General features: G+C 44.1%; 1 protein-coding gene across 5 annotated transcripts in view; it reads right to left on the bottom strand.

Annotated features, from left to right (window-relative positions):
- Window positions 1-224: 224 nt before the first annotated feature.
- LOC108633048 (polycomb group protein Psc) overlaps window positions 225-10,346 on the bottom strand; it is a 13,750-nt gene continuing 3,628 nt past the window's right edge. For 4 of the 5 annotated variants that reach the window (XM_018037997.2, XM_026811013.1, XM_018037995.2 and 1 more), the window contains exons 3-4: window positions 9,552-10,147; window positions 3,199-9,334 (exon numbers count right to left, since the gene is read on the bottom strand). In XM_018037997.2, the coding sequence (XP_017893486.1) occupies window positions 7,508-9,334; window positions 9,552-10,147 (2,423 nt within the window). In that variant the 3' untranslated portion in view covers window positions 3,199-7,507. Of the gene's footprint in view, window positions 717-3,198; window positions 9,335-9,551; window positions 10,148-10,346 lie in introns of those variants that run through there. The other variant, XM_026811014.1, reaches the window with a different exon arrangement.

A 10,346-nucleotide genomic window follows, 5' to 3' on the forward strand; every position in this document is an offset into this window, starting at 1 on the left:
GGCGTTTTTAATTACGCCAGTCAGCTATGAGGCAACTAACAGCACACTCCCACCATGGCAATCGACCTTCCAATCCTGACACTCCCTGGGTGTACTTTAAGAACTGTTCCCCCTTCTACCTCTTCCCGAACAGTCGGTGGATACCGACAAAAATATTCGCATGGTGCGTACGCGTTCCTTACCCTCCGTCCCTTCGGCAGCCCTGCGGGTCTCCCTTTTGGCATACATACATATCTACGCACGTCGTTCCGGAAAGTAGCGACTGTGGGGCTTCCTCCCGAAGCTCTGGAAGGATCCCTTGGAGGGCTATCCCCACCAGGAAAGGCTCAGACGGATGGTCGGTCGTTTCAGCCTGTGGAACGCGGCTCGAGTCACGAGCGAATGAGACGCCGCTAGATGGGCAGCTATCTTTTTCCCTTGGTCCTTTCTTCGGGTTCCTCGACTCTCGTTCTTTGTCGGTCGTTCCGCGAATCGTTCCCTTTCTTCGTGTACGGAACCTGTAGGTGATACGTGGGCGGCCCGATCCGAACATTCGGTCGGAGGATATATTGGTATACGTGTAAGATCTCCAGTGAGCCTGCGCCGCGTTATCGGTCGATATACGCTTTTGGGAAAGGTTCCACGTGTTTCGTCGAGCTGCGTGAGGCCGATTCTCTCTTTCATTCGCCTCCTGCTAGCACTCCACCTATTTGCGTGCGGCGATCGAAGACGAGACACTGAAATTATGCCTAATATAAAGTATAGACCGTAACGAGGGCTTGTAATACTTTCTCCAGTCCCCATCTATTTAATGTTCAATCGTACTATTGCTATTAAACTGATTAATGTAGGATACACTAATGGACATATGTAATCATCTTTCATGATTGTAATCAATGAATGTACAAATTGTATAAATGATATACGTATTGTTAATAATTGTTATAAACAATTAATGTTTATAAACAATTGACTGTCAATGATTCATATACACATCGTATAACAATGTGTTAGAAAAAAATTATTTTCATTTTATCTCGGAAGGTAGAACTTTTCTGATTGTGTCTACACTCATACGGATTTAGCGCGTGATTATTATTTACGTAGATAGTGCAAGCCAAGACGGCGGCATCCTAGGATCGCCTACGAGCAATCCCGTGTCGCAGACGGCTGCGCCGCGCCGTTTCGATAAACGGCCTACAAAGCCTACGGAGGGGACGGACCGATGCTTACATTCCCTGGAGCCCCTCCTGACATCGGCCGTACGTGGGTACATTATTCATTCTCTACTACATTCGGCAGTAGGAGGGTGCGGATGAATGTGTAGGTATCCCTCGTAGACTCGTACCCGACATGTATTTGTGTCCACGTTTCATGTATGAGTGAGCACGCGAGCGAACGCGAGTTCACATAGATACACGTATGTTTTCTCTCTTTTTCGATGCATCCCTCCTTCTCTGTCCTACTCCTCATTTACTCCCTCTTCGTTTGTCCTTCTTTCCGCGCAACCATTCTCCTTCAACCTCGTTCTCGTACAATTTCCCATCTCCCTCGTCCTTCCACCCCTTTTCTCCCTTATCTACCATCCCTACCTTCTCTCTCTTTCTTGACCAGCTTCATCCAACTCTTTCTCCTTCGTCTCTTTTCACTTTTTTTCTCCCTCTCTTTCTGTCTCTTTCTCTCTCGTTGAATATAAGAGTGTAGGTACGTACGTACAACGTGTGTGGCGTAAACAGAAGCTGGCAAAGGGATAGTTCGATGGGATGGAAATCGACAAGGGCAGGCCGTTATGGGACGGGAGGTAGTGGAGGGATCGAAGGGGTGGCGGCATTAGAGCGTGCCTGACCGGGGCAACAGAGTGCGAGAAAGAAAAGAGGGAGATCAAATTCGGGAGAGTGTGTAACAGGGGGAAAAAAAGAGAAAGAGAGAAAGACGAATCGTTGAGAAAGAGAGAGAAAGAGGGGGAAGCGGTTACCAAGGGAGGCGAGTGCACACGTTGCGCTGGAATAGTAGTACGATCGTCATTAGGGACCGAGGCAAAATCCTCCTTGGAAACGGACGTTTCGCCTCGTGTAAGAACGGCTACGCTCTAGGCGAGCTCACCCCTCTTCACTTCCGACGCTCTCGACGCACTTCCCTGGGGGAGGTTGTAGCCAATCAGCGGTCGAGTTTCCGTGACCCGCGGCCGCAGGCTGACTCCTCGTCTCCCGTACCTAATGTAGGTTGTCGAAGGTTGGCATCCTTCGTACCCTCCTCGCTTTTTTATCCTCGTACCCAGCCTCCTACTGGGGCCGAAGGTAACGAAGGTCATCCACGGACCCCTTGTACGTACTACTACCTCTTATGCGATTCCCCGTGAATTTTCTCTTCGTGCCCCTCCGTGCAGCCTGTACTGGCTGATAAACCAAGCTTCGCTCGAGGGAATCGATGCACCAGGGGACACGGTGAACCTTTACCTAAATCTTATTCCGCCATTTACACGGGCTCCCCGACTCGTTCGTAACTTTTTCGATTATTCGTTAGCACGTAGATCAGAGAATTATTTCAAATATCGACGCTTCATATTCACATAATTAATTCTAACTCGCACGACAGTATATTAAAATTCTATCTCGAGTATGCAAGTAATATGAATCTACCACAAAATAGTGTGGAATAAAATGAATAACTCATTTCGTATAAACTCAGAATCAATAATAAGAATAATAAATTGATTATTTTTAATTATACTTTCGACGTATTTAAAATTATAATTAGACGTCCCTTACGAAATCAAGTTATTGTACTTTCGTACGAATTAGAATTATATGAATAGGATACCTCGTCGCGTCGATCTCTTCTGATTATTGATATCTTTTGATAAGTTCCGTTTTACCGTTCGGTCGATACGATATTCATGAACGTAGGAATATTGATATTTCAATTGTATCGTTAAATTAAGATGAGTACATGCGTGTACGAAGTACTACGTCGCTTCTGACTGAACGCAAAAATGGCGTGGAGATGCTGGATTACTATGCGTGTCTCGAAAACTCGAAAGAGTCACTTGTTTATATTTTCGTGATTTCTAAGTTGCATACCTCAGGACATTATTGATGGGTACACAGATAGGATATATTTTTTAAGATGTTGCATATATGTTTTCCAGCGCAAATTAATGGATAGTCACTTATTCTAGACATCAAAGGGAACGAGTGAGATGAAATACGTAATTAGACGTTTCTGATTATACATATCATGATTTATTGACGAGCAATGAACATACACTTGGTGTAACATGATTCTGGAAAAAACAATATTAACAAAACATTGGATTAATCGCATTAATTAGCGATAACAAACATTTTCGATTAATTAATCGCCGACGAGAAGCGATGACACGGTAGTTTTCAAACAAAGAGAACCATGCGATAATGACATGGATAATTAGATACTCGAACGATCAATGGTACTGTGTAAATACATGTACGTACGTATGTAGTATAGCAATATTATGTATGTATGGAATACGTATTTATAGCTCGGGTCATCTTGCGACTTAATCTACGGTAACTTCAATCTTTTGTCGATTTTGATTCAGTCACATTGTATACGACGCGCAATCCTTTTGCTCGTCGTATCGTTTGTCAAGAACCAGCGAAACAGTCGAAACTACCGGTTCCTAATTTCACATGGAATAATTTTATGCAATGCACATTTAGCAATGACGATGATCAAAAAATTTGTTTGATACAAATATCTAGTATAATAATACCTTGTTTACTGATGATTCTAGAGTTAATCGAATCGTAGGTAATGCGCTAATAAAATATTGGCTGTTTTAGGTCCGTTCCATGATCCAGTAAGAGGATAACGTAGAACGAAATTAAAATATACATAACATAGAACACGAATAGTTTTTAGTGTTTTAATAACTGTATCCTTAGTGACTATTGATATCCTTAATTCGATTACAACTCACAGCTTGTTTACCGCGGGAATACTGTATTGCGTTACATATTTACTATTCATGGCCATGATCATAGTAACTGTCTAATTAGTTACATTCTATACCACGGACCGAAGTGCTTTCAGACCATAACGTATTTTGTCCTATCATTCACTACGGTTCTAAAATTTTTAAACAGAAATTCACGTCATAACTACGTTAATAATAGGCTCCGCAACGAAAACAACGTGACTTTGTTAAAAAGTTTAAAAACAGTCGAGTACAGTTCGGTCTCATAGTCCGGGAGGTAGCGAAAGAAATTTCGGGACTATTTTCGCAAGCTTCACTTTTTTTGTATGAATTATCCGTGTAAGTAATATGACCGTCTTTTCCAGCTGAGCTGGGCAGGGGGTCACAGAAGGGTTACAAGTACAGCAAAAAATTAACGAAAAAAATTTATACCCGCATGGATGAAATTGATTACAATGCTTTTTTGTATAGTAACAAACACAAAAATAATAGTCTTCCATGTACAAAATGGAACAGAGGTCGTTTTCCGCTCACATAAGTAAGCGCAAAAAAAATCTGAGTACTTTTTCCCTTTTCTCTGATTATTGTACTTGACTAGTAGCATGCATCGCAGATGGATCCGAACCCATGACGAACGAAACTAACAACTCGAACTTACTCATTCTCTTTAAACTTCATCTCAAAACGGTAAAAAGAAAAAATAATAAAATAAGTTCCGGCATCTGGTTCGAGTTGGTCCCTACCCGTTTTACAAATCACTTATCCCGAAACAGACTTTTCATGCAGACAGCAAGGATGCTACTAACTACTTGCAGAGACGCTGAACGAATACATTTCCTCAGGTATAAATTGTACGCCATGTGATGACCGTATGCGGAGCGTAACTTTCTAGGCTTGGAAGATGACCTTTGTCCTATCTTACAGATGGAAGACTACTATTTTTGTGTTTTTTACTATACAAAGAAGTATTAGTACAGTAGTAACCTTCTGTAATCCCCTGGCCTGTGGATCAATTGGAAAAGATGATCATATTACTATTATATGTCACACGGATAACTCATACCAGAAAGTGAAGTTTGCGTAAATGTATTTAAGAAATGTATTTAAGAAATCTCCCGGACTATTAGGACTGCGATTTTTTGTCGGATCGCTTTAACGACAATTTTTAGCCTTTTTTTTTCACTCTCGGCACTACGCTTATAGGATACGTCATTTACTTGGACACAATTCAAGAAAACTCGGGATATTCAAGGTCGTAGAAGAATTCTTGATCCCTCGTTACGACGCAAGGTATCGAAGGGTAGGCAGGCGCCTACCTATTACCTACCTAAGGGCATACCTGCGCGTTAAAGTCTTTTCGAATTCTAGTTTCAGATACGATTTATGTCGGCGATATTATTGGCGTCGTTAACAAGGAAGTACGCAACGAACGTTGTTTCAGACAATTGGTTACGTGGCAGCTATTCGCTCTTGAAACAAATCGGATATTAAAACCTTCGCAGTCTTTGTAACTATTCTATCTATCGTGTCGCAAATCATCGACCCGAATGAACATTATCTTGCTACGCAGTCTGTTTAACTTGGATATGATCCTACAATCGGCGGATCAACGGGTAAATTATGACCGATCGTAACTGTAGAACGTAATGCGATTCCGTGGTTAAAAAGGCCGTAGAAAAATAATATGTAAAAAAGTCTGGGTCCCATTTAATTCACCGTAAATTCTAACGAGCGTAACCCTCGCGTTTCCTAAACTGGCAGTTTTTGATTTTTAGCTTAATCGAAATCGCGTGATTCCCCTCTCCCGCTATAACGTCGTTAACGACAGGCAACCGTGTAACTAATTGACGTAAATTTCGTCATTCAAGGAATTCAAATATACTATAAGTATCCGATTTCGTATCGTGAACGTTTGCTCATCCCATCTTTTTTTTTTTGTTTCAATCTCAAACTTTATTTCGATCAATTGTTTAAAATTGCATTTTCACGTACACACGTTGTCTCATCTTCTAATAATTGAGGTAGAGAATCATAATGGTGTAGGCTGTCCTCATAAAATTTTTCTAAACAGGGAATAAGATTAGTAGTTTAGAAAACGAGTTTAATTAGTTTAGCAAACGATATTTTTAGAAGTTAAGAAATTGTATACGTTTAAATTTACCATAACGTCAATATGACTCTCAGCCTATTTATCGTACGCTTTTGTAAGCAACGCGTACGCCCGCGATCGATGCGTATTATATCGTTAACGCTTGATTATTCTGATCGTTCGAGTAGGATCTGAATTCCTGCTAAACGTTTTAAAATACCCTTTAAATCAAGTTCGTGTTTATTACTTTCCTTGTATCAACGATATCAGTTCTATTCGATTATACAAAGTCCGATACAGTATTAAAAATCGTCGTATCAAGCTTTCGTTCGCACTCATTCGAGTTTAGATTTTCCAGTGTCTCCGAAATTCTCGATAATAAATTCGACGATAATAAATATTATTCGTAAATCAATAACAGCGATATGAGTTTACACTTTTAGGAAATAAAAGCCCCCTCTTTAATACGTTGGGAGCGGCTTCTCGACTGAACGGCGTACACTTCTATATCGAGAATCAAACGTCGAAAAAGAAGCTTTTAGAAAGCTCTTTGCGGTTATTCATCTCTTGATAGATATTACTTGCAATTATATCCATCCGATTCGCATACCCTTAGCCGTAACGACTAGCATCTACCCTTAAACCACGAAACTAAGTCGGCCCTACGCCGCAATAAGTCGCTCGTAATATATGAATTATATTATTATAGACGATAATTAAATTGCACTAATACATTGCACACGTTCTCTGGCGTTCTTTGGCATCTCTATAAGAAGTATATAATCTTCCAGTGTTCTAATAAGGAATAGACAACACGTGGAAGTCTATCCACCGTGTTTCTAATCGGTCACCCGCCCTTGTAACTCCTAACTATACGTTGAATTACGTTTAACGCCCGTCACCTCTGACGGGCATAGAGCCGTTTGCCAAAATTTCGACTCTCCTTAGAAATCCATCCATCAGAAACGGAAGTATATAACTTGCGTTTAATCATTGATCATAGACACACATGCATGCATTACAAACATACATCGTTTAGGATATTTAGGTAACAACGGATCGATATTTTCATTGTTCTTTCCTCGAGTGCAAGAGACACACGATTCGTGGCTAATCAATTTCTCATACTATAGATACTGTCTACTCGTTCATTTTTAAGAGTGTATTCGTTTCGTTTAGCCTTACCATAGTTAAATATTGCCTCGCGTTCACTTCCAAGAGGACGATCTAGTTTAGTTGCGTTCGCTAGATATATTTTACCTACCGTGTGTCTTCGTACCCACGCGAAACTCTTCGCGTTTCACCAAACAGGAATATACTTAGGAAGCGGGAGAAAATGTATGGTAACGTACAGCCTTTGGGTTGGTCGCATAGGAATCTCGTTTCGCATCATTTACGCGTAATAATAGGAAGTAGCGAACAAAATGGAGTAGGATGCCGGGTAATTGGTGTCAGGTATAGTCAGTGAGTAGCCTCCCCGTTTACGGTGGCTGCTGCGAGGCGGTGTTGAAGTAGTTGACTCTTTGATTTCTGTACTGCGACGCGACCACAGCCTGGGGATTGGGGATGTGCCTGATGCTCAGGTTCGGTTTGATTTTCATACCGAAACCGGAGATTCTCTGATGAGGTTGCGGTATTCTGAGTGCCACCTTGCTGGCGAGGTTCGCCGAACTGAGCACCAGAGGATCGACCGAATCCTTGTTGGCGACGCATCCGCTTAGCAGGGACACAGCGGCGTTAGAAAGTGTCATTAGATTGGAATCTTGGTTTCGTCGTTGATCGGAGTCTTTCATCTTCCCTTTTGGCGAGCTACTTGAAGTGACAGATGCCCGCGTGTTCAACGGAGATACAGAACATTGATCGGAGTCTTTCGTCTTCATTCTTAGCAAGTTACTTAAAATGATAGGTGTCCGTGGATTCAACGGAGACACGGAGCAAGACGAAGGGGACGAGGACGAGGACGACGAGGAGGAGGAAGGAGACGAAGAAGAAGACGAGGATGGAGACGTGGAGAAATTGCTAGTCGACAAATTCGCGGACAGATCCAGGATCTTACCGTGTATGGTGCCACCGCTACTGAGGTCCAATGGGATCTCGTACTTGGAATTGTTCGGTTCCAAAATGGCGCTTGACGTAGCGAAACCGGAAGGCTTCGCGACGCGCAATGGCGCTAACGGTGGCGGACCTTTCTTCTTCGGGGGATTGTTAACCTGCTGCACTGGCGGTGGCGCGGGCGCCGAATGATCCTCCTTCGTCTTCGACATTATCTTCAACGCGTCGCGCATCTGCTTCTCAGCCAGCAGACTCCTCATACGATTCGCTTTGCTCTCGCGTATTTGTTTCTCGAGCTTCTCCCGATCCAAATTATCGGCCTTATCCCCGTTACCTTGAACGCGCTGTTTCGCCTTGTCGCCGGCCTCGACTACAGACACCAAACCCAAACGTCGAAGAATTTCCTCGTCCTTCTTCGGCCGTTCCGATCCACTTTTCTCCACCGTTTTCACAGTCTCGGACTCAGTTTCTTCGTTTTTCGACGGTCTGCAACTGGAAGCTGTGGCTCTTTGCTCGACTCTCGGTGCTGTGGAAGTAATTTCTTCTGGAGCAGTTATATTTTGTGCGATTCGAACGACCTCGTCCGGGATGCTGTCGATTATTTCTTCTATCGTCTCTTCCGTCTCTCCGATATTCTCCTTCGTGGCAGCGCCTTCCAAGCCGGCCGATCGTTGCTGACTTATCGTCGTCGCTTTGATCTTCTCCCTTCTGACGGCCCTCATCTGCAGCAATTTCTCCTTCGTTTGGGTACCGCCTGCGCTCGACGTGATCCTCGGCGGGCACGGGGTCAATCGGAACTTCAACTTCAATAAATCTTCCCGCGGCGTGGTGATCTCGGCGATCACTCGTTTGTTCCGCCGTTTCCTGTGCTTACGGTGTTCCAGCCTGGCCAGGTCTTTGGTCTTCGATCCTTCCGGTGCTTGATTCGTCTGTATCGGTACGAGGTCGGGCGTTCGTATCACGGGAGTCACTTCGCAACGGGGCTTCTTCACCTTCGGCTCTTTGTCACGTTCCAAGTTGGTTTCCAAAGATCGAAGCGGCTCGGTGCTACTTTCTAAAATCCTACGAGCCTCGACTTCGCATTCCTGCGGGGGTTTCGGGCTCGGCGGCGGCGTCGGCGGTCTCTGAATATTTTCCATAGTCCCGGTCGTGTCCTTACCGTTTCCGGCATCCTCCCCGTTGTACGGACTCACTCTCGATACGGAGATAACGTCCTCTTTCTTAACCACGCGATAGAACAGCTTCATCGGTGCTTCCTGCAACGTAAAAAATGATCGCTTCCCTTATTGTATGTTGCACCGTCACGTACGATGTTCCGCGTATGACCGATGCAATAGGAAATGATTAAGGCTATCGCAAGGCAAATGATCAACGTCGTACGAACATCATGAATTTTTAATGAAACCGATGCGGACGGAAAGCAAATTACGGAGACATCTAATGATGGGATGCAAAAAAATATTGAAAACTCACTCTCTTCCATCCGAATATGCATGCGAGGTCTAGCAGAGTCCACGACTGGTCCAGAACCACCATCTTCTCGGCGTCGCGTCGATCTTTCTTGCCTTTCTCGCTCAGTATCTCGATCTTGTTGACGTTCTCCGGAGAATTCGCCTCCTCCCAGCCTCTCTTCAGCATCAGCAGTCGTACCAGGTGTCGTACCGTCACTCCTGCCGGACACTTAAGGTATCGCGTGCTCTTAACCCGAATCGCCTCCTCTTGTTTCGTTCGATCGGCGTTCGTTCGATGCCGTGACCCGGCACGGCTTTCTGACTCGTGGGCGCGCTCCTCCTCTTCCGGTTCGTCGAGCTCGCACAAGCTCAGGCTGACAAAATCGTCCAAGGTTAAGTTCAAGGCGCCCAGCGGTAGCGCCAGCGGCGGGCACTGCGGGTTCACCAGCCGGAAGTGACGCCTTCGCTCGAGCTCCGAGCGGAAGAGGCCCGGTACCACGAGGTACACGAGGCGTTGTAGCTTCACGTCCGGCAAGAGCGGCGGAGACGTTGCGACATTGCACACGGGACACGCTCGGGCACCGCTGCTCAGCCGTCTCACTATGCAACCTCTGCAAACTGAGCGTCGTCCACCTTGTATTTTACGCCCGGCGCGTACATATTTTTCAAACGACTCGTTACATAAAATTCTTAAGCCATGTTTAGACCGAATGAATAAAAAAACAGACGGAACAATCCTAAACGAGCAAATTTTTCTATTGTATAATAATAATGTAATATTATATAATATTTATGACAGAATAATTACTGTCTCTTA

This window comes from Ceratina calcarata, unplaced genomic scaffold (genome assembly GCF_001652005.2).
Source record: "Ceratina calcarata isolate Rehan_Ccalc_2016 unplaced genomic scaffold, ASM165200v1 scaffold180.2, whole genome shotgun sequence".
Taxonomy (NCBI): domain Eukaryota; kingdom Metazoa; phylum Arthropoda; class Insecta; order Hymenoptera; family Apidae; genus Ceratina; species Ceratina calcarata.